This window comes from Ochotona curzoniae, unplaced genomic scaffold (assembly GCF_017591425.1).
Source record: "Ochotona curzoniae isolate NIBS_2020 unplaced genomic scaffold, NIBS_Ocur_1.0 contig_4792, whole genome shotgun sequence".
In the NCBI taxonomy this organism is placed as follows: domain Eukaryota; kingdom Metazoa; phylum Chordata; class Mammalia; order Lagomorpha; family Ochotonidae; genus Ochotona; species Ochotona curzoniae.
The window spans coordinates 1,109,891-1,132,538 of NW_024466389.1; the positions used below are offsets into that span (position 1 = coordinate 1,109,891).

A 22,648-nucleotide genomic window follows, 5' to 3' on the forward strand; every position below is an offset into this window, starting at 1 on the left:
CTACTTAAGATTCATTTTTATTTATTCAACAGGTTGAGTTACAGAGTCTTCCGTCTGCTTGTTCACACCCCAAATGGCCACAAAGTCCAGGGTCAGGCCAGGCCAGCGCCAGGAGCTTCATCCGGGTCTCCCAGGTGGGTGCACGTGTCAAAGCAGTCGGGCCATCCTCTGCTGCCTTCCCAGGCCACCAGCAGGGAGCAGCACTGGCATCCGTCCACCTTCTGGACCTGGGCTGGACTACTTCTGAGGGTGTCCAGGTGTGTCCCAGACAGGGAGGCGGCCTGTGCCAAGAACTGGGGTGCAGGCTTGGGTCCTGGTGAGGGCCCCAGGGTGCCAGGTGGGGACGAGCAGAGGAAGGCTGCCTGGTGAGTCAGGACGCAGAGCGAGGGGACAGCTGCTGACTCAGGACACAGAGCGAGGGGACAGCCCCTCCTGGGTCCACCCCAGGGACCAAAGGGCCTCCCACGCGGTGTAACCCCCTCCCAGCAGTACCTGGGGAGCCAGCCGTTAGCACAGGACCCTGCAGGGTCCCCACGCTGACACCCACACCAACCTTCCCCAGTCCCTGCGGGTCCTGCCAGCCGCAGCCTCACAGGGTTCAGGTGACCGGAGACATGGGTCCAGGGCCTCCTGGGCTGGAGGCACGGCAGGCACTGAGTGGGCTGGGGCAAAGTCTGGTGTCCCCTGCCTGACCAACACACCCATCACACCTGAGGTCGCCAGGAATCGCTGCTCTTCCTGCGTGCAGTACCCCCCGTGACCTCAGGAGGGCAGCCGCCGCCCACCTTTCCCAGGAGCCGCCTGGCAGCAGCATCCACCGGCCTGGGCCGCCTGCGTCCAGTCTCTCTGAACAGCCACGCTGGACCCGGCCCTGGCCAGCCTGCACCCACAGGTGCCAGTACAGGCAGCACTGTCCCCAAGCCGTGCAGCCGAGAACCAGGGACCGAGGAGCACGGAGCAGGTGCCCAGGGCTACTCCACCACAAACACAGCTACTGGACCGAGGGCAGCAGCTGCTTGGCGGCCAGACAGTCCCTGCCTGCTGCGTCAAGCCTGGGAGCCAACACTCGTGGGCAACAGCTGTGCCAGGACAGAGTCTGGGCAAGGCAGGCCAGAAGGCAGCTGGCATGACTGGGTTTATACCCCTGTCCCACCAGGCACCTACAGGCACGGACACAGCCAGGAGGGGAGGGCGCTCCTCTCTCCTGGTCTCTGGCCCACTCTGACTGCCAGGCCTAGGGGACAGTTCCCACCCCAGGGCCCCACAAGATCAGGAAGAGGTAAGGCTGCTGGCCGGACCCCCCCATGCCACATCGGAACACTGCATTCCAGCCCCGGCTGGGTGCTCTGTCCCCACGTCCCGCCAATGCCCCACCCAGAGGCAGCAGGCAGAAGGAGGCAGGCGGCCCCCATGGCCCCCGTGGGTGTGTGGGAAGTTGGGGGTTCTCCTAGGCCACGGAACTTAGAAAGAAAAAGACTGACAAACACCCGCAGGGCCTGGGCGCCACAGCAGCCCAGCCCCGGAGGGGTGTCTCCACCCAGGATGTGGCCATCCAGGTGGGGTAGTGTCCATGTGGCCCCATGCCCCTGCCCCCTGGCCTGGCCCTGAGAGGCGTCCACTGCTCCGAGGGTGAAGACCAGACCCACGCACAGGGGAGCCCTCAGCGCCCCACCCATGAGAGCCCAGCCCCAGCCCCACGGGAGCCGGTGCACCCCGGCCCCAGCCCCCTCTGCCTCTCATTCCCCAGCCACGGGAGCCCGGAGCACCCTGACCCCAGCCCAGCCCTCACCCGACTCGGAGCAGGCCCTCCGCAGGGACTCCACCCGGACCAGCACTGTACTTGTGTGCACCTGTCGGGCTCACACCTGCTCCCAGGTGCACAGCAGCAAAGGCCAGGGTGAATCCACACCCTCGCCCCCATCCCTGGGCGGTCGGGCTCCAAGGAGTAGGGAAGGCGGGCCCTTCCGCAGCAAACATCAGCTCCCCTGGGGCGGAGCTCCTCTGGAAGGCTTCCCGGAGGAGGAGGCGGCGGGCGGCGAGGCCTGAAGGAAGTCAGGCTCGACTGAGGACCGGAATCGGGATACGGAGGCGCGCGTCCGCCGGGCGGTCACGTGGACCCAGCGGCCAGGTGAGGCGGCAGGTGCGGGGGCCGCGCCCGCCGCGCGTTCCCGGCCGGACCCTGGGCTCGGAGCCGCGCCGGGCCGGGGACGCACCTGCCGGGCCCGGAGCGCCCTCCCCGCCGCGGGCCGCACAGGAAGTGGGGTGGAGCCGCGCCCCGGACCCGGTGCCGCCCAGGCTGGGCCCGCGCAGTCGCTCCGCTCCTCCGCCCAGGGCGCAGGTGAGTCGGGACCCGGCTGGGCCGGGGGTGGGGAGGGCACCGTGGCGCCAGGTGCACCCCGGCTTCGCGCCAGCCGCTCCCCGAGTCCGAGGGGACTTGGCGGCGGGCGGGGCGCACGTCCGGCCCGGAGCTGGGACTCCCTCCGGGCGGCGGGGCCGGGGCGAGCGCCCGGAGCTCTGGGCTGCGCCTGCCGCGCTCTCCGAAAGCTCCGGTCCCGCTTCCTGGCTGGAGCCGGGCTCCGCCGAGCCTGTGGTCTGCAGTCGGGAAATGCAGCGGGGCCCTGGGCCCGTCGGGCGGGCAGGGGAGAGAGCTGGAGGCACTGCCCGTGGCAGCGGGCAGGTGGCCGTGGGGAAATGCCCCGAGGCTCCCAGGCCCGCCCGGGGTCTCCCCTATGGTGAGCCGGGCCGGGCCAGCAGGGGGTCCCCCACACTGCCACACCTGAGTGACCTGCTGCCTGGGCATTATGGTGTTGGCACGGTGGGCGTGGTGGCTGGGCCGCTCCGAGGGCTAGCGGCTGCCCAGCTCCTGCTCTGGGGACACAGTCCCGGCTCTGCCGCCGCTGGGGTCCCCAGAGGAAATGCTGGGCAGGAGACCCCAGGCCTGGTGGGAGGGGAGGGGTCTCAGGGGACCCCAGCAATGAGAGAGTCCAGTGGGGCCCCTGGCCTTGCTCCGGGGGTCTGGCCCCGGGAGCCCTGCCCACAGCAGCTCTTCCCCACGCACAGCCCTGGGAGCAGGCAGGGAGGTCTGGGGGAGCCCGGGGTCCCCGCGGGGCTGGTGTTGCGGCCTTGGTCCGGCACTTTCGGTTTCGGAACAGCTCCCGGCTGCTGTGCTCAGTGACCGTGGCCTGGTGGCATCTCTGTCTCCAGTGACTTGGGGTGGCGTTCAGGGTCAGGGCACAGCTCCTGGCCTGGGTTGCTCACCTGGGAGGAGGAGGGGTGTCCGGAGGGTGCTGTGTGCCTGCCCACTGCACAGCCGGGACCCATCGCCTGCTCAGGCACTTCAGAGTCACGGCTCTGCTGTCCCACCCCGTATTCCCCTGGGAGAGCCCTGGCCTGACTTGGGCCCGTCCGGTTCAGAGACAGGTGGTGGCCGTGGGCTGCCAGCTGAGCCAGGCAGCGTCCAGGGCTGGGCACACTGCTCTGGCTTCCTCCCTTTTGCTTTCTTGGGGGCCTCCCGTGCCCTGTGGGTGTTGAGTTACGTCCTGGACCTCAGCCCGCGAGATGCTGGGGTTGTTGACGGCATTGTCTCTGGCCGAAGCTCAGCACTCCCTGGGGCCCCTCGCCGTGCTGTGCGGTTTCCAGAGCCGGCTCCTGTCCCGGGCCCTGGCTTGGCCAGACAGAATTACCAGAGCACAAGGCTGTATTGTGGGCTGGCCCGGCAGGTGCTGCAGAACCCAGCCTGCTGCAAGAATGGGGACAGAGGCGTGGCACCGAGCCCCCTGCCCTGTGCAGGTTAGCTGTGAAAGGCAGATTGGGCAGGGTCACGTGGGGGTGACTTCATGTGGGGGTGCATTCCTCCCCCCCCCCCCCCCCCCCGCTGCTCCTGGAAGCACACGGGGACCCTTGGGGAGATTTGAAAAATACTTATTGATCTACTTATTGAGAGGCACTGTTAGAGTTTCCAGCTGCTGGATCGTGCTCCAAGAGGTTGCCCCAGCCAGGGCTGGACCAGCCAAAGCCAGGAGCCAGGAGCCAGGGCTGAACCAGGCCAAAGCCAGGAGCCAGGAGCCAGGGCTGAACCAGGCCAAAGCCAGGAGCCAGGAGCCAGGGCTGAACCAGGCCAAAGCCAGGAGCCAGGAGCCAGGGCTGGACCAGGCCAAAGCCAGGAGCCAGGAGCCAGGAGCCAGGAGCCAGGGCTGGACCAGGCCAAAGCCAGGAGCCAGGAGCCAGGGCTGAACCAGGCCAAAGCCAGGAGCCAGGAGCCTCTTCCTGGGCTCCCGGGAGCAGGGCCAAGCACGTGGCTGTCTTCCTTCTGCAGCTTTCCGAGATGGGAGCAGGGGGCAGATCGGAAGTGGAGCAGCCGGGATGCGGTGCTGCAGCAGTGGCTTAACCTGTCTACCCGGCACCAGCCCCCAGGGCTAATGGAGCGCTTCCCAGCCCAACCTGAGTGACCACGCCAGGGGATGCTGGGTTCCCGGTGCTCCGAGAAAGCCTGTACTTCATGGGTGCCTGGGAACTCAGCGTTGATGGAGAAGACCCCAGGGTGGCACGGGGTCAGTACTGGGCGTTCGCTCTCCACTTGTGAATGGGAAGTGACCCAACCCACAGAGGGCTTCAGAGTTTGGGGGAGACCAGAGGGAGGAGTGACACTCTTGGCCGGCATTTCCTGGAGGGCAGCCTGCCCTTGTCCTGGCTTCAGGACCCCAGGCCGAGTCCAGTGCCCGGGGAGCCCTGGAGGAGCAGCCAGGCCTTGGGTTGCTGCAGCTGAAGGGCCGGGAGCCAGGCCAGCCAAAAGGGGCGCTGGTCCTGTGAGTTTCCGGCTTCCCTGCTGGGAGGGGCTGTGATCAGCAGCTGTGGGGCAGCAGAGAAGGACAGCCCCTCCCCCAGCAGCAGCCCCTCCCCCAGCAGCAGCTCCTCTGAGATCCTACGATGCTCTGCCCCCCAGGAGAGCAGGGGGCAGGCAGGCAGGGGAGAGGAGGAGGGGCTGGCAAGACGGTCCAGTCAGGTCCTGACCCTCCCTGCCTCAGGTCACAGGTGGCAGAGGGGGAGGAGCCAGACCCAACACAGCACAAACCCAGCCGAATTTGGGGATATGGTGGGGTGCAGAGCAGAGGGGGCGTAGAGACAGGCAGCAGGGGGTCTGTCAGGGCCTGCGGGCAAGGGGCAGCGTGGGAACGCCACCTGGTGCTGTGACCCCCCACCAGCCGTCTCCACGTGGGGCAGGGTCCCAGCTCCCCCTTCGCCTGGACCCCAGCGGAGATGCCCCAGGCTGGGGGTGTGTCTGAACCCCAGCTGGGCTGGCTTGCCTGGCAGGTTCCACTCCCACGGCTGCTTCCTTCTGGCTCAGTGGACTTCGGCCTCTGCTGGGAGGGGCCTGTCAGATGGTGTGTCAGTAACAGCAGGAGCCACAGCACAGGACCCGGGTGGACCCTTCAGTGACCCACCCCCTGGGGGAGGAAACCTCGCTGATGGTGTAGGCGCCACCCAGATGTCCCAGTGTTCAGCAGGCTGGCTAGCTGGGTAGATGGCATGGCATCAGGTTGGCACAGAGGGACTCGGGTCGGGCACCTGCTCGGGGAGGCTGGCATGGACTCGGGTCAGGAATGTGTTGAGGAATGCCGCCTTGGCCGTGGATGTGGGGGCAGCTGGGCTCAGGGCTGCTCCTCCTGGTGGCTTCTGCACTCCGCGCCCTGGGGCCCTGCAGCTGTCCTGGCGGCAGGCGGTGGGGCTGGCCAGCAGTGTGTGAGCTGGGCTGGGACTGGGCGCCCCCTCCAGTCCCAGGCATGGCTGGCTGGGACTCCCCAAGTCCCCCTGGGATGCGAGGGGGTGTCTGGTGGCACCCCAGAGCCACAGGGAAAGGACAGGGTGGACAATGCAGCCCAGCTGTGTTCCCGGACTCACTCCCACCTTGTTATGGTTGGGACTACAGGGACATTTCACAAAGTCCCTGGAAAAGAGAATTAAGAGATTGTTTTGGTGGGAAAAAGAAAAAAAAGTCTTGAAGTGTATGCATATACAGAACCTTAAAAACAGTGGAGCCAGTGTTGTGGCGTGGCACATGAAGCCACTTGCTGCAGTGCCGGCATCCCATATGGGCACGAGTTTGAATCCCAGCTGCTCCACTTCCCACCATGCTCTCTGATACTCGGTGGGCGTGTGTTATGACAAATATTATGTAGATTTTAACTCAAACTTGCACCTGGACAAGCTTTGTTGCATTTGAGCAGACTGTCAGGGGTCCCGGATGAGACGCTGCCCCGCAGCAGTCCTGCAGGTTGTAGGGGTGAGTGGAGGCAGTGAGTACAGCCAGGGCCTAGTCGCACCCTGACCTCACCTCGGCCACACACCCCAGTGGGGACAGTGACCTGTGTCCTGCCTGTGCCTGCCACCTGCAGCCCCTCCTGGTGCCAGCTGCTGGGAGCTGTGCCAGACTCCGGCCAGGGCCAAGGTAGGCACTGCACAAGGTCCCCTCCTGAGCCCACCCTGCCCTCGCCCCAGGACCTGGCGCCCCCCGGCATGGCCCACAGGCATTCGGATGGCTCTCTGGAGGAGAAAATTCTGGAGCAGCGTTTCCACTCGGAGCTGCGCCTCGACGCCAATGGGGACCCCGTGTTTGCGCTCCCCGTGGTCCGCAGCTCCCTGCACTCCAGGACCAATGCGGCCTTCCAGCCCGACGTCCTGGCACCCCCGGGCGGGCAGGAGGAGCCGCCGCCCGTGGTCCTGAGCACGCAGAGCCCCGCGGCACTCAAGATGGGCACACAGCAACTGATTCCACGCAGCCTGGCCATGACCAGCAAGGCCAAGTCCCCCGCCCGGCACCAGAGCTTCGGGGCGGCCGTGCTCAGCAAGGAGGCCGCCCGGCGGGAGCCCCGGCTCCAGGCTGCCCCCAGCTTCTCCCAGGATGACATGGACATGGGCCCCGGGGGGCTGCTCAGGCGGAACCTGAGGAACCAGTCGTACCGTGCGGCCATGATGGACCTGGCCACCCCGGGCAGCAAGGGGAACCCCACCCAGCTCAGCCCCAAGCTCCAGGCCCTGGCTGAGGAGCCCAGCCAGCCGCCCACCCGCTGCCCGGCCAAGAACAAGGTAGGAAGCCTGCTTGTGGGGAGGGCCCCCGTCACCCCATCTTCTGCATCGTGACAGCTTCTGTTTAGTGAGCACCTACTGTGTGCAGACTGGTTGATTCCAGGCTGTGGTTGTGATTAGCCCACTTTCTAGGCACGACCACGGAGGCAGACCGTGGCAGCCCTGCTCCCTGCCAGTGGAGGGCACAGAGTGACCAGCCGCCTGTGACGGCCCAGCCACGGGGCTGGCTCTGCTTGCTCACTCATTCCCTCTCCCCCTCGCTGTGGATGCCCACGTGCGGCTGCCCCTTCCCCCCAGCCTGAGAGGCGTCTCCGCATTCCCTCCACATACAGGCACGTGTGTGTGCCCACCGCTTTCTGCCTGCTGGCCCTGGCTCCAGGCTGGCTGCAGCAAGTGCCACACCCTTCCCCTAGGGCCCAGGGTCAGTGCAGGCTGGTGCAGCCTCCTGGACCATGTCCCTCGCCCTCTGAGTCACTGTCCCGGTGGCTGGGCACCTGCTGCGGGCAGCCACTACGCTGGAAGGCCAGGTGCCAGAAGTTCTATCCAGTATCCAGGCACCATCACCCTCCCCTTCCTGGTCCAGGCTGGGATGCAGGGACCTCAGCTGGGGTGGTAGCTGCCGTGTGACCCACGGCAAGTGCCAGGGTGCTGGCTTCCTCACTGGTCAGTGTGGATGACCCGTGGAGGCCACAGCGGCCTTCCCAAGGGACTGGCATGCGGCCAGGGCTGCTGGGAGCTGCAAGCCACCCCGGGAGGTTGGGAACGTGGAGGATGCTGGGCCCAGCTGCCAATGCTGGCCCCAGTGCCAGCTCAGCTGTGGCTGTGGAAAGAGCCCAGGTCGCACCAGCCCCTGTCTGTGCCCTGGGTGCCTGCCAGGGGCTGGCCACCAGCCAGTCTGACCCTGCTCCTGCTGCTGCCATCGGGGCTCCGCATGCAGCCCCAGTGCCCCCCACCCCACTGGGCCTTTCCCAGCCACAGCTGCCCGGATTCCAGTTTTATGGGCCCACATCCCAGCATGCCTGGTCCCTGGCTCAATCCTTCCTCCAGCTCCAGGCAGCCCTCCTGGACTTGCCCCACCCTCAGTCACCCGTCCCACCTGCTCTGAGCCCCCATCCTGGCCCTTGTGGGAGTGACATTATTGAGCACCCTCTGTATACCTCCCATACATGCACACACACACACACACGTAAGGCACACTGGGACCCTCTGCGCGTGGAGCGAGTGAGGCCCAGCGCCCAGCGTTGCTGTGGACCGTCCTGGCCCCTCGCTGACGGGTGCTGTTCTTGTCCCTGTAGAGGACGCTGGGGCGGAAACGTGTGACCAAGGGCTCCTTCAAGGATGGTGAGTACTTGGGGCAGGATCGAGGGGGGCCTGCCCTGGGGGTGCTGGAGGACATGGTTTTTTTGCCGGAGCCTTCTGGGCACGCAGGTCCCAGTGGCCACTCTACAGCTCTGATGGAGAAGTCTAGAAAGTTCCCTTGGGACCCAGTCCCTCAGTGATGCTGGGCCTGCCCTGCTGGTGGGAGCGGGGCCAGGTCAGAGGCCACTGGCACTAGCAGTTACGGGCACTCCTGCTGGCCACGGCCCTGGTGGGGCTGGCAGTGCATGGAGTGAGGGGAGATGCCGGCTTGTCTGGGTTGGAGTGCTGGGGGCGGGGAGGAGCAGTGACTCGGCCAGCAGGGCCCTTGCTTCCTGCCAGCCCTGAGTGGCCACGGCAGGTTGGGTTCTGAGCTCTTCCATGAAATCCTCCTCCAGGAGGGTGGCCATGATTTCACCGAGCCTTGGGGCAGGCTAGAGGTGTTACTGCTTGCCGCCCCCCTCCGCACCAGGCAGGGCCTAGCTGTGCCCCTGTAGAGGTGCCGCACCCCACACCTAGCCGCCAGCCCACCCCCGACTCAGCCCATAACTGCTAGGGCCACTGTCCTTGGGGGGTCCCGGGGGCTCTGCTTCCTCCAGGGCCAGGCCCTCAGGAGGCTCATCTTCCCGCCCAGACCCCCGCTTCTACCAGGAGATCCGGGAGCGGGGCCTCAACACGAGCCAGGAGTCGGACGAGGACCTGCTGGAGGGGCCCCCCAGCCCGGAGGAGGCCCGCAGGGGGGACAACATTGTGGTTAAGAGCTACCGGCCCGCCCAGCTCACCTGGAGCCAGCTCCCGGAGGTGGGATGGGCGACACGGGAGCCTCCCCGAAGGCTGCCCTGGGAGAGGAGGGTCAGGGCCAGCAGTGTCCCCTGCGGTCATGTGGTGGTGGGCAGAGAGGAGCCGGCAGCCCGGCTTCCCAAGCCTGGAGATGGCGTGGGCCTGCTGTCCAGGCTGGTCTCGGCTAGGGCTGGACTTGAGCTGCAGCCCGTGTGTGGGCACATGGCCAGCACTTCCCTGAGAGGGCCCAGCTGGCTGCCCACTCTGGGCAGAGAGGGTGGGTTGTAGGTCTCGCCCAGCTGGGTTACATACCTGAGACCCTGACCAAGCAGGAACTAAGGGGCGTGACTTGCATTACACTTCAGGCAGTGTGGTCCCTGGCCTATGGGGACACAACGTGCGTGATGCCGGTGGCCCTGCGTCCTGCAGAGGGCTCGGGCTGTGCTGCTGCCCGGCTGTGGCACCACGCAGGCCAGGCCCACCCACCTGCCCTGAGTGCTGGAGCCTCGGCCCTCTTCCCCTTCTCGGATGAGCTGCTCCCTCGGGGAAGGCCTAGGGACCAGAGCACCTCCTAACACTCGGGGGGTGGACCACAAGTGCCTGGGCAGGGCGGTGTGCCGGGGCAGGGCGGTGTGCCGGGGCCCCGTGCCCATGCTGCAGCTGGTCCTCTCAGGGAGCTTCAGCAGTGCCCTGGGCCCACTGCCAGGCGAGCACCTGCTCTGACACACACCCTTGGGCTCCAGGTAGTGGAGCTGGGAATCCTGGACAAGCTGAGCCCTGAGGAACGCAAGAGGCAGGAGGTGAGGGGGCAGTGGGGCGTGGGAGGGGGCTGGGATGGAGCCGTGCTGACCGCCCACGTGGGTGGGAGGAGGGCTGCCATTCCTGACTCCTGGAAGGGGTGGGGCGTCCCTGCCCCGTCATGCGCACCTCTGGGGGAGCCAAGCCCCCGCACAGACCAGGGATGCCCGGCTCACATTCCACCAGGCCATCGGGGGGTTCCCAGAGCCCACCTGCATCACACCTGTTCATGTACCCCTGGCGCCCGTGCCCAGCCCCCCTGCACCTGTGCCCAGCCCCCCATCCTGTGCCCATTCCCAGCCTCTGTACCCCTGCTCAGCCCCCCGGCCCCCATGCGCACACCCAGCTCAGTACCCCACACCCAGCCCCCCATCCTGTGCCCAGCCCCCACACCCAGCGCCTATACCCCTGTCCAGTCCCCCCATCCTGTGCCCACTTTCAGCCCCCGGCCGCCATGCCCACTCCCAGCCCCCGGCCGCCGTGCCCACCCCAGCCGCCGTGCCCACTCCCAGCCCCCATCCTGAGCCCACTCCCAGCCCCCGGCCGCCGTGCCCACTCCCAGCCCCCGGCCGCCGTGCCCACCCCAGCCCCCGGCCGCCATGCCCACTCCCAGCCCCCGGCCGCCGTGCCCACCCCAGCCGCCGTGCCCACTCCCAGCCCCCATCCTGAGCCCACTCCCAGCCCCCGGCCGCCATGCCCACTCCCAGCCCCCGGCCGCCGTGCCCACCCCAGCCCCCGGCCGCCGTGCCCACCCCAGCCCCCGTCTCCACAGGCCATCTTTGAGATCCTCACCTCCGAGTTCTCGTACCTGCACAGCCTCGGCATCTTGGTGGCCGAGTTCCTGCACTCGTCGGAGCTGCGGGCCACCATGACACACACAGACCATCACCACCTCTTCTCCAACATCCAGGACGTGCTGGCGGCCAGCCGCAGGTGGGCCCGGCCCCACCCCACACCCCCTCCCCAGCTGCGGAAGCAGCATCCACCGCAGGCCTCGGGGATGGGTGGAGCTCGTGGCCGGGGATGGGTCCACGAGCACCTGCCATGGGGCACAGCCCTGCCCTGCTGACTGCGCCTGCCCCCACGCCCGAGGGCGCCTCGAGTTGCAGTCCAGGTCCTGTTGCACCACAAGGTGTCCTGTGGCCAGTGGAGGCTCTTCCATTACAGGGCATGTGGCGGAGGCGGGGTTGGGTGACTCCTGCCCCCCTGCAGGTGCAGGCTGGGTGTGCCCCTGTGCAGGCTCAGTCCTGTGCCAGCTCAGCCCTGTGTGGGCTCTGTCCTGTGCCAGCTCTGCCCCGTGCCGGCTCTGTCCCGGGCGGGCTCAGCCCCGTGCGGGCTCTGTCCCGGGCGGGCTCAGCCCCGTGCGGGCTCTGTCCTGGGTGGGCTCTGTCCTGGGTGGGCTCAGCCCCGTGCCGGCTCTGTCCTGGGTGGGCTCAGCCCCGTGCGGGCTCTGTCCTGGGTGGGCTCTGTCCTGGGTGGGCTCAGCCCCGTGCCGGCTCTGTCCTGGGCGGGCTCAGCCCCATGCGGGCTCTGTCCCGGGCGGGCTCAGCCCCGTGCGGGCTCTGTCCTGGGTGGGCTCAGCCCCGTGCGGGCTCTGTCCCGGGCGGGCTCAGCCCCGTGCCGGCTCTGTCCTGGGTGGGCTCTGTCCCGGGCGGGCTCAGCCCCGTGCGGGCTCTGTCCTGGGCGGGCTCAGCCCCGTGCCGGCTCTGTCCTGGGTGGGCTCTGTCCTGGGCGGGCTCAGCCCCGTGCCGGCTCTGTCCTGGGTGGGCTCTGTCCTGGGCGGGCTCAGCCCCGTGCCGGCTCTGTCCTGGGTGGGCTCTGTCCCGGGCGGGCTCAGCCCCGTGCGGGCTCTGTCCTGGGCGGGCTCTGTCCTGGGTGGGCTCAGCCCCGTGCGGGCTCTGTCCTGGGTGGGCTCAGCCCCGTGCGGGCTCTGTCCTGGGTGGGCTCAGCCCCGTGCCGGCTCTGTCCTGGGTGGGCTCAGCCCCGTGCGGGCTCTGTCCTGGGCGGGCTCAGCCCCGTGCCGGCTCTGTCCTGTGTTGGTGCATCTTTTCCTGAGCCTCATCCTTTAACCGCCGGTTCTTGGGGTGCCCGTGGGGTCACTGCCAGGGTCTGCCAGGCAGAGGCAGCCCACCCCTCGTGGAATGCCCTGAGGACAGGCCAAGCAGGGTCAGAGGCAGCATGGGGACGGTCCATTTCCCAGGAATGAGGACTTCCCGTGGGACTTTGTGACAGGATGTGGGAAACTCCCCTGCCTTGATTGGGGGTGGGGGCAGGCTGAGGGGCACCCGCGCTGGGCACCCCGAAGGCTGCAGCCTCCGAGCTCCCTGGGGACATGGCGCTGGGTCAGCCCTGCAGCTGGAGGCCAGAGGCACAGCCGCCCACTGGGCCTGGCGGACTCGGCTGCTGTGGCTCCCCGGGGCCCGGTGGCCCACGCGGCTCTCATGCAGGTGGAGGAACCAGAGGACGCCCACCCAGCCCCCAGCTAGAGACGGGGCTCCTCACGCAGATGGCCGGGAGCTGCCCGGAAGCAGGCCAGCGCTGAGGCAGGGGACTGTCCCCTTGAGCCGGGGACTGGATTCCTGAGCGTCCCGGACAGCTGCAGGCAGGAGGAACGGGAGCTCCAGTTGCTTCCAGTGGGGGCAGCTGCTCCGTCCAGGCCTCGTCTAGGCCATGGCTGCCCCTCAGGCCCCGCCTGGCAGGAGCTGCTGTCCACGGGTGTGGGGGTGGACCCCGGACCCAGCCTCACCATCCCCGCCTGCCTGCAGGTTCTTCGAGGACCTGGAGCGGCGACACAAGGAGCAGGTGTGGGTGGAAGACATCAGCGACATCCTGGAGGAGCACGCCGAGCACCACTTCCACCCCTACGTGGCCTACTGCACCAATGAGGTCTACCAGCAGCGGGCACTGCAGCGGCTCACGTGTGTGCGGGGAGGGGCCTGTGGCTGCAGGGGCGGGGCCTGTGGCCATGGGCGGGGCTAGCCTGGGAGGGTGGGGCCTGTGGCCATGGGCGGGGCTAGCCTGGGAGGGTGGGGCCGTGTGCATGGGCAGGGCTAGGCTGGGGCCTGTGGCAGCAGGGGCGGGGCTAGGCTAGGAGGGTGGGGCCTGTGGCAGCAGGGGCGGGGCTAGGCTAGGAGGATGGGGCCTGGGGGCGGGGCTAGCCTGGGTGGGCGGGGCCTGTCTTAGCGGGGCGGGGCCTGGCCTCCAGGACTCCGCCCCAGCCACAGCCTGGTCCTTCTGCAGAAGCAGCAATGCCGCCTTCCGCGAGGTCCTGCAGGCGATCGAGCGGCGGCCGGCGTGCGGGGGCCTGCCCATGATCTCCTTCCTCATCCTCCCCATGCAGAGGGTGACCCGGCTGCCGCTCCTGACGGACGTGAGTGGTGGCAGTGGGGAGGCCAGGGTGGGCCACCGGCCACAGGGACCCCTTGCAGGGCGAGCGGATGTTTGCGCCCCCACACCCAGCCCTGCCGCACACGTGCTTGCCTGCATCTGTGACAGCTGTGCCCCCAGTGCTAGCAGGCACGGACACGTGTGTACACGCACAGCGTGCACACGTATACCCTGCACACACGTGTGCTTGTTACAGACCTGCACACATGGACGCACGTGCTTGTGTGCACACAGCAGAGTCACGCACAAGCCCAGCCTCGCAGGCACTGGGCCCTGGGGAGGTGGGGCAGGGCCGCCAGCTCCATGGTGATGGCCGAGGCAGGGCAGGTGCCAAGGGGTTCCTGGAGGTCTGTGCAGGCCCCACTCCCCACTCACCTCACCTCCTGGGTCTCTACAGACGCTCTGCCTCAAGACAGAGGGCCACCCGGAGAGGTACAAGGCGGCCAGCCGGGCCCTGAAAGCCATCAGCAAGGTGAGGCGGGGGCTGGCAGGGAGGGGTGGGGCCTGGCAGAGGAGGCGGGGCCCAGCCAGGAGGGGCAGGCCTTAGTCCCTCAGCCCTGGGTTAGCTCAGGAGAAGGAGGGCAGACACATGTCCAGCAAGGCAGGTAGGCAGGGGGCTCACCAGGCAGGTGGGGCGCAGCCTGCCCACCACAGCGCCCACCCCGCAGCTGGTGAAGCAGTGCAACGAGGGGGCACACTCAATGGAGCGCATGGAGCAGCTGTGTATGCTGCAATCGCAGCTCGACTTCGGCAAGGTCAAGGTAGGCGCCCCACCCCTGTCCATCTTGCTCTCCCTGCTGCCCCCTGCTCAAGTCAGCCTTCCTGGTTCTGGGGTGTCCGCCCCCTGGCAGGCCTGGGGGCTGGGCCTCGGTCCCTCCTGTGGGGGTACAGCCGCCAGCAGGTGCCTCACAGGGCTGCCCTGGACCACCGACCCTGCCCTGGGCAGTGAGGTCTCACGCCTGCTTCAGTCCAGCTCTAGCCAGGGGTGGCGGGCGGGCCCCAAGTTCATGCCAGTGCCCACAGCAGCGCTGGCCTGCCCGCTCTGTCCCCCAGTCCCTGCCACTCATCTCGAGCTCACGCTGGCTGCTGAAGCGAGGAGAGCTCTGGGTGGTGGAGGAGGCTGGGCTCCTGAGGAAGCTCGCCAGCCGGCCCTCACTCCACCTGTTCGTCTTCAATGATGTCCTGCTGGTCACCAAGAGGAAGAGGTGGGCTGGGGGCAGGGCGGTGGGCCACGGGGGCGGGCCGGGGAGCCGGGGCTGGCCAGCCACACTGGACACACCGCCCTGCCCACGTGGGCATCCGCGTGGCTCTCGTGTGCACAGCCAGGTCACAGGTGCGGCAGGAGCTCAGGTCCTCTGTCATGTGTTGCTGAGGCGCCCACACTGCTGGGAGGGGACGGGGCAGGGGGCAAGGCGCTGGCTGCAGTGAACCCTGCTTCCCGAATCCCTGCAGCGAGGAGAGCTACGCAGTCCAGGACCATGCCCACATGGAGCACGTGCAGGTCACCAGGCTGGAGCCCTCGGAGGCCTCACTGCCCGGCGGTGGCCGCGGCTCCTCGGTGCCTCACCCCTTCCAGCTGCTGCTGCTGCAGAACAGCGAGGGCCGCCAGGAGCAGCTGCTGCTGTCCGCTGACTCCGCGTAAGGCGCCTTGCCCTGGGCTCGAGGCTCCCGGGAGGGATGGCGGGTGGACGGCCTGCTGCCAAGGCCCCAAGGCAGAAGTGTGGGGTGGCGTGGGAGGGCAGCAGAAGGAGCTGGCACAGTGAGGGGTTGGGGGCTCAGGGCGGGAGAAGGGTGGCCCAGTGTATGCTCCCTGCCATCCTAACAGGGGCTGCTCCCCAGAATGGCAAGACTGGGACGTGGGTCCAGGGAGGCACCTGTCACCCTCGGATCAGGGCGACTGTGGCGGGCCCAGACATCCTCCGGTGCTCCTCCTCACCCCCTGTCCTGGGCAGGGGTGGCTGAAGCCACGGGACAGCTCGCTGGGGGCTGGCCCGGGCCTCTCTCACACTGTGTGTCCTCCAGGAGTGACCGGGCACGGTGGATCACAGCGCTCACCTACAAGGAGAGGCAGTGGCACAGTTCCAGCAACAAAGGAGGTGAGCCAGGCAACAGGCCCCGCCTGCAGGGCGTGCACCCCTGCCCTGCCCCTTGGCAGCCCTGCCTGCAGGGCGTGCACCTGTGCCCTGCCCCTTGGCAGCCCCTCCTGAGCTGGCTGCGCCCACCCCAGGGAGCAGGAGCGCCCTCTGCCGGTACCAGGCCCCAAGAGCAGGTGCTCCTGTGTGGCGGGACACCCAGGGCTCCCCCAGGCAGGGCCGTGGGGAAGGGGCAGGTGGGAGGCAGAGCCTGGTCTGCCTGGGGCCTCCGGAAGCTCAGTGCCGCTGGTGCCCACAGAGCTGCCGCAGGCGGAGATCACCAAAGCGTACTTCGCCAAGCAGACGGACGAGGTGACGCTGCAGCAGGCGGATGTGGTGTTAGTTCTGCAGGAGGAGGATGGTGAGCAGGGCCAGGGTGCCCGAGGCTGAGCGAGCAGCTGGGCTCCCCAGGGAGGGAGTCAGGGGCCCTGGGTCCTGGAGTCTGGGTTAATCCCCGTCGCTGTGTCCGAGCAGGGGAGGAGGCGTCTGCGCTTGCAGGTCCCTGCTCAGCACCCAAGGCGGCTGAGTGCCAGGGGTGGGCTGAGCGCAGAGTCCCTCCTGAGACACAGGGGTGGGGGTCCAGGAGACACCACAGGCCTGTCCCCTCCACTGCCCGTGTGGCCTCAGGCTGGCTCTATGGCGAGAGACTCCGGGACGGCGAGACCGGCTGGTTCCCCGAGGAATTTGCCCACAGAATCACCAGCCGCGTGGCCGTGGAGAGCAACGTGCGTCGGATGGAGCGGCTACGGGTGGAGACGGATGTATAGCCGGCCAGGCCGGGCCCCCTGAGGGCCTGTCAGGCGTGCAGCGTCTGCCCCGGCCGTCGGCCAGCTGGGTCTGGCTCCCGGGGGCATGAGGGGATCCCAGGGCCCTCCCACAGCTGTGCCCGACTCTCGATGCCTCGCACAAGGGCCCTCGGGGGAGCAGGGGCTGCCCCAGGCCTTCCAAGCTCCTGTCCTCCTGGCCAGTGGCACCATGGTGGCCGGATGGGGACACAGGGCAGGGCCCTCTCCTCCCCGAGCGGGGCAAACAGGGCCTCGGGGGGCTTAGGCCTGCCCATCACCCCATTCTGGACTGAAGGTGGCCCCAGGCAGAGCCACCATTAAAGCATTTCTGCAGACCACATGTGTCATGTCCATCGCGTGTTGAGCCGCAGTGCAAGCCTTGGCCTCACATGTCACGGCAGTGTCCAAGAGGCCGTGGGCCAGGCTGCCCCTGACGCCGTGCGGTCTCCCTGCGCCAGCCCTGGCCCTTGCCACTGTCCTAGTTGTGGATGAGCAGGAAGCTCTCCCTGGGGTCGGCCTTGCAGGGGTGGGGGCCACAGAGACCTCTGCTTGACCTGTGGCCGCACACCCTCCTTCCTGCCGGGGCACCTGGCTCCCTCCCCCGCAGGCCAAGTGGTGCTGTGTCCGCCTGCGTGCCCCCACTGGGAATCTTGAGCACAGCTCCCTGACTGCACTAACCACGCAGCTTCAGGACCGTCGCCCATGTCTCCCACGAGCATCTGCCTGCGTGGCCTCGTCATGGCTAATGTCCCGTGGGTACATCTCCCACGAGTGTCTGCCCGTGGCTTGGTACATCTCCCACACGCGGCTGCCTGTGGCTTGGTCCGTGGCTAGCATCCCGTGGGTACATCTCCCACACACAGCTGTCCGCATGGCCTCGTCCACGGCTGATGTTCTGTGGGTGTGTCTCCCACGAGTGTCTGTCCATGTGGCCTCGTCCACGGCTGATGTTCTATGGGTGTGTCTCCCACGAGTGTCTATCCACGTGGCCTCGTCCACGCTGATGTTCTGTGGGTGTGTCTCCCATGAGTGTCTGTCCACGTGGCCTCGTCCACGCTGATGTTCTGTGGGTGTGTCTCCCATGAGTGTCTGTCCACGTGGCCTCGTCCACAGCTAATGTTCCGTGGGTGTGGCTGCCCAAGTGGCCTCGTCCATGGCTGATGTTCTGTGGGTGCATTTCCCACACGCAGCTGTCTGCATGGTCTTGTCCACGGCTGATGTTCTGTGGGTACCTCTCCCACACGTGGCTGCCCACGTGGCCTCGTCCACGGCTGATGTTCCGTGGGTACGTCTGGTTCCCCCTGCAGATCACCATGGCAGCCTCAGCCTTGGGCTGCCTACCTACCTCCATTCTCACCTTCCCCCCCTCCGGTCTTCCAGAAGGTTCAGTGCATGTCTTGCCATGACATCCCTATGGCCAACGGACACAGTCTGTGTCTGTCCCCACACAGGACAAGTGTCCACGGCCCCCGGCCACGCCTACGCAGACTGCCTTGAACTCCGCACAGAACAGACTCCACTGCCCTCCCGCTGTTGAGGTTCCAGGGGCTAGCCCTGAAGGCCCCTTTAAGCAGCATAACCTGAGGACGCCCCAAGTTGACACACGTGGCACCCCATTCCAGGGAAGCAGCTCTGGGCCTCCCGGGTCCAGAGAAGCCCAGCCCCCCGCCAGGCCGGTACAAAGCAGCACACACTGGCTCTGAAAGACACTGTTCCTTTAATTTGCTGGGGCCATTACAGCCCCTGAGCCCGCCCTGCCAGCCCCTAAGCCAGCCCTGCCAGCCCAAGCCCAGGCCTCCTGGGAAAGGGCAGGGGGCGTGGGGGCAGGGGGCAGGGGGTATGTGCAGCTGCCCATAAGTGAATGTGGCCAGACTGCATACACGGGTCACGCAGCCGTGCAGGGCTTAGCACCATTAGAACCTGCTGGGACGGAGCCTCGGCCCCTCCCAGGGCTGCAGCTTTGCACCGGCCAAGACAGGTGCATAAAGGCCCCGCCCACTCGCTGGGCTCAGGCCGGGCCCCTCAGGGCCACACGAGGGGCTGCGCAGCGACTGTCCAGTCCTCCCACGGCCCTCCAGGGAGAGCAGCCAGGCCAGTGCCCCTAAGGCTGCAGCGTTTAGCCGCGGTGTAGGGTGGTCTCTGTCAGTGCTCTGGGGTCCCGCTGCTGGGCCGGGGCACGTGTCTGCTGTTGACCACCGGTGTGAGCGCTGAGGAGGGAGAGGAGGTACGGTCACTCCCGGAGCAGGGAGCTCTCCCCAGCCGTCAGCTCCCCTCTCCCTCTGGGCCCAGAGACGCCAGCGTCCTCCAGGCTTTGCCACAATGCCAAGCTCCTGGCAAGCCCGGGAGACACCTCCTACACTCCTCACCTGGGCCTGGGCTAAGGACCGGCTCTTGGGGCCCACCTGAAGGACGGGCCCATGCCCCGCCCATAAGCAGGCAAGGCGACCAGGACAGTAAAGCTTGCAGGCACCCAGCAGGCCAGGCGCATCCTCTCTGTCCATCTCCCATGCACCCCTCCAAAGCCCCCAGGGTAGATGGGGAAGGGGCTTCTTCCAAGGTCAAGTCCATCGCGGGATCCAGTGGAGCCCTGGACCTCTGGACAGCTGAATGCCAAGGCCTGGGCGCAGTACCAAGCAGAGCCACTAGGTGCTGCTGTGGACAGTGTGACCACTCAAGCTCCTTCCTGCCTGCAGGGCTCTGGCCAAGCTGGCCTGGGAGCCCAGCAGCGTGCGCCTGCACACACACCCAGCCAGCATTCCAGCTCCCACACCGACGGTCCACAGTCCCTGGCTAGCCCCGCCGGCCTCGGAGCCCAGCAGCGTGCGCCTGCACACGCACCCAGCCAGCATTCCAGCTCCCACACCGACGGTCCACAGTCCCTGGCCGGCCCCGCCCACGACAGAGCCCTGGGGCTGGCTCCTTGCTTCCCGCCCGCCCGCCCGCCTGCCCGCACGTCCTGCCTTGCACAGGCCTGCCTCCAAAGAAAGCCTTCCCCACCCGTGCAGCAGGCATGCCCAGAGGTCACCCAGGGGACAGCAGCTGGGCCTGAGCTGGCGGGGGCACACGGGTGCACACAGGGCAGGCTGGGCAGCCCCTGTTAACACTGGCTGCTACAGCTCACAGCCCAGCCCCGCCCCCTGCCTCAGGCTCACCCCTCACCCATCGCCAGGCATGTGGGCCCTGTGGGTCCCCAGCCACAGATGGGTCTGGGGCCACAGTGAGCCCTCCCCCCTCCCCCTCGAGCCTGACTCACCTTCCCGGCACTTGGGGCCCACATGGCCGTCCTCACAGTGGCAGCGCCCACTGACCGGGTCACACTCAGCCCCGGCCCTGCAGTCACAGCGCAGGGCACAGCCGGGCCCGAAGTGGCCATCTCCACAGCCTGCATGGGTGGAGGGGAGAGGAGAAAGGCCTGAGGCCCACCCCACCTGCACCAGGCCCCGCCCCGGCTACACCAGGCCCCGCCCCGGCTACACCAGGCCCCGCCCCACCTGCACCAGGCCCCGCCCAGGCTACACCAGCCCTGGACCTAGACCAGTAAGTGAGCTCCAGGCTGCTCCTCCGGGGCAGGGCAGGGGTGCCCCAGGATACCTACCTGCAGTTAGCGGACACCTCATTCCCTGACCTGGGCCTCTGCCCTGCGTCCCCACCCAATCCCTGGACCCCACGGGCAGCTGCAGGGAAGTGCCTGGCCTTGACCGCTGGGGTTGGGACTGTGCCCAGCAGCCCAGGTGCCCACAGGCAGGCAGCCACTCGCATTCCCAACCCCCATCCTGGGCTGCACCCACTCACCTCGATCACAGGTGGCTCCAGTGCGCCCCGGTGGACAGAGGCAGAGGCCAGTCATAGGGTGGCAGGGGGCCCCAGAACAGTTGCACCGCTGGCTGCAGCCGTCGCCGAAGGAGCCTGGCTCGCACCCTGTGGGCGGGTCAGCGGGCTCAGCATCCCCCTTGCCCTCCTGGAGCAGACTGGACAGAGCAGGGTGGGGTGGCCACGGCACTCACCCTCCTCACAGAGGGGGCCCCGGGAGCCGGCAGGGCACAGGCACCGGCCACTGACGGGGTCACAGGTGGCTCCGTGCTGACACTCGCAGCCCCCCTGGCAGCCAGCTCCGTGGAAGCCTGGGGGGCAGGCTGAGGGAGGATCCGGTCAGTGACAGGAAGCTCCCACGAGAAGGCCCTCCCTTGGGCTTCCAGCCCCTTCCTCGCACGCGCCCAGGACTCACTGTGCTCGCAGGCCTGGCCGTAGAAGCCGGGGCCACAGCGGCAAGTGCCCGTGGTGGGGTCACAGGTGCCATTGTTCTGGCAGGTGCACTCCAGGCGGCAGGCAGCCCCGTAGCGCCCAGGGGGACAGGCTGGGCGGAGGAGGGCAACAGGACGGTCCCTGGGGCCCTGCTTGGCCCAGGAGCCCAGCATGCTGCCCGACCCAGCACCCCACCCCCAGTTCCCTGGCACAGCACAGCTGTCCCTACTCACACAGCTCACAGTGTGGCCCCGTCCACCCCAGACCACAGGAACAGCTGCCATTGACGGGGTGGCACAGGCCCCCGTGCCTGCAGACACACTGTTGCTCACAGCCCATGCCGAACCGGTGCTGGGGGCAGCCTGGGGGGCAGGGCCAGGGCTGCTGGAGGTTCTGCAGATGACGCTCCCTGCTGCCCACCCCGCACAGAGCCACACGGCCCCCCAGCATCTGCTGCCTGTGTGGTGTGACCTGCTCCCCAGGGCCGTGGGCAGGTATCGGCACAGGCTGCCTGGGACTGGTGGTGCGTCCTATAGGACCCCGGGGAGCTCGGCTTGCGGGCGAAGGGCTGGGGATCGGGCCGGGAGGCCAGCCGCACCTCGTGGACAGGGCACGGGATGTGCCCACCACCCCCACCAGGACTCACGAAGTGATGCAGGTGAGCCCTGGTGAGCCGGGCCCGTTGCACACTCACCATGCTCACAGTGGATGCCGACCCGGCCCGGAGGGCAGACGCAGGAGCCAGCCACTGGGTCGCAGGTCGCACCCGGCCCGCACTGGCACACGTGGGTGCAGTTGGGTCCAAAGTGGCCCTGTGGACAGGCTGCAGGGGCACAGGCCGCGGGTGAGGGTGGCCCCAGCCACACGTCATTCTGCACCGTCTGCTGGCTCTGCCTGCAGCCCAGCCCGAGGAAAATGTCTCGTGTCCACTGTGACCATCCGGCTGGGCTAGGCTGGGCACCCCTCATGGGGCAGGGGTCAGAGCTGGTCGGCAGGGACATCGTGGTCCCACAGGGAGGATTTGGGGAGCTGGGGAGGCGGGCTGTCTCAGTCTGCCTGGCCCCAGGGGTGGCTGGAGGTGGAGATGAAAGAGAGGCCCCATGCCCCCACCCCCACCAGCCACTCACAGAGGCTGCAGTCGGCCCCCAGGGTCCCGGGGGGGCAGTGGCAGGTCCCTGTGGCTGCGTCGCAGGGTGCCCCGTGAAGACACCTACAGAGCTGCTGGCAGCCTGGCCCATAGTGTCCAGGTGGGCATCCTGCAGAGACAGGGCCTGCTGCCAGGGCTGCCGACCGCCCCCCAAACAGCCCACATACAACACGGCCCCTCCGCCCCAGCCCTCCCAGGCAGCAGCAGCCCCTCAGGGAGGCTGTGCGGGACCCTCCTTCACCCCCAGGGCTGTGGTAGCTGGCAGGGCAGGTGCAAGCCCTTGTGGCCGGGTGGCACGCCTGCCCCTCGCTGGGACACCTGCACGTGTGTCCGTAGCCCTCCCTGAAAGTGCCAGGCCTGCAGGCTACGAGAGGCAGGTGGGGTCCGTGCAGGGGCAGACCCACCAGGGGGTGGCCTCCCCGCCAACGCCCCCATCGGGGCAGGGTTCTGCGGTAAGCCTACCCTGCTTGCAGCCAGGCCTGGTGACGCCAGGCGGACAGTGACACTCCCCGGTGACATGGTGGCAGGTAGTGTCCGGTGGGCAGCGGCAGCTCTGGGCACACGCCTCTCCGAACCGGCCTCTCGGGCAGGCTGCAGGAAGGACCCGGGCTGGCGTGGGCAGCACGTGGACAACCCCGCCCCCGCCTGACCACCAGGCCAGGTCTGCGTCACTGTCCTCATACGGTGGGCCCCACCATCCTAGGGGGCAAAGGCCGGCGCCTGTGACGCAGTGGCAGTGCTCCCAGCAGGCAGCCCCAAACATGCCCGCAGCACAGGCAGGTGCGGGGAGCTGTCTCATGGCCTCTGGATCCCACAGAGAAAGCCCCTGGGCAGCTAGGCTGGGAGCGCAGGGAAAGGGGGGGCCCGCTGCTGGGTGGGTCCCAGGCTCCATAGGCTCCAACACAGCTGGTGCCTGCTGGGGGGACAGGGTCTTGTGG

General features: G+C 67.9%; 2 protein-coding genes across 2 annotated transcripts in view; one reads left to right on the top strand and one right to left on the bottom strand.

Moving 5' to 3' along the window:
- The first annotated feature begins 6,513 nt into the window (after positions 1 to 6,513).
- On the top strand, positions 6,514 to 16,303 carry ARHGEF16 (Rho guanine nucleotide exchange factor 16). The gene is made up of 14 exons (XM_040987804.1): positions 6,514 to 7,083; positions 8,379 to 8,424; positions 9,074 to 9,240; positions 9,963 to 10,019; positions 10,790 to 10,950; positions 12,783 to 12,935; positions 13,258 to 13,387; positions 13,802 to 13,876; positions 14,073 to 14,165; positions 14,458 to 14,609; positions 14,857 to 15,042; positions 15,427 to 15,500; positions 15,796 to 15,897; positions 16,164 to 16,303. Exons 1-14 carry the CDS (start codon positions 6,514 to 6,516, stop codon positions 16,301 to 16,303), a joined length of 2,106 nt encoding a protein of 701 aa, XP_040843738.1.
- Positions 16,304 to 18,290: 1,987 nt separating this feature from the next.
- MEGF6 (multiple EGF like domains 6) overlaps positions 18,291 to 22,648 on the bottom strand; it is a 65,526-nt gene continuing 61,168 nt past the window's right edge. Inside the window, exons 31-40 of the mRNA XM_040987589.1 lie at positions 22,173 to 22,409; positions 21,937 to 22,074; positions 21,691 to 21,819; positions 21,258 to 21,386; positions 20,797 to 20,925; positions 20,547 to 20,675; positions 20,326 to 20,454; positions 20,114 to 20,239; positions 19,575 to 19,703; positions 18,291 to 18,528 (exon numbers count right to left, since the gene is read on the bottom strand). Of these exons, the coding sequence (XP_040843523.1) occupies positions 18,464 to 18,528; positions 19,575 to 19,703; positions 20,114 to 20,239; positions 20,326 to 20,454; positions 20,547 to 20,675; positions 20,797 to 20,925; positions 21,258 to 21,386; positions 21,691 to 21,819; positions 21,937 to 22,074; positions 22,173 to 22,409 (1,340 nt within the window). The 3' untranslated portion in view covers positions 18,291 to 18,463. The remainder of the gene's footprint in view (positions 18,529 to 19,574; positions 19,704 to 20,113; positions 20,240 to 20,325; positions 20,455 to 20,546; positions 20,676 to 20,796; positions 20,926 to 21,257; positions 21,387 to 21,690; positions 21,820 to 21,936; positions 22,075 to 22,172; positions 22,410 to 22,648) is intronic.

Coding starts and splice junctions, on each gene's coding strand:
- ARHGEF16 (XM_040987804.1), top strand. CDS start 6,514: ATGGCCCACAGGCATTCGGATGGCTCTCTGGAGGAGAAAATTCTGGAG. Junction 8,425..9,073: donor CAAGGGCTCCTTCAAGGATG/GTGAGTACTTGG, acceptor CTTCCCGCCCAG/ACCCCCGCTTCTACCAGGAG. Junction 9,241..9,962: donor CCTGGAGCCAGCTCCCGGAG/GTGGGATGGGCG, acceptor CTTGGGCTCCAG/GTAGTGGAGCTGGGAATCCT.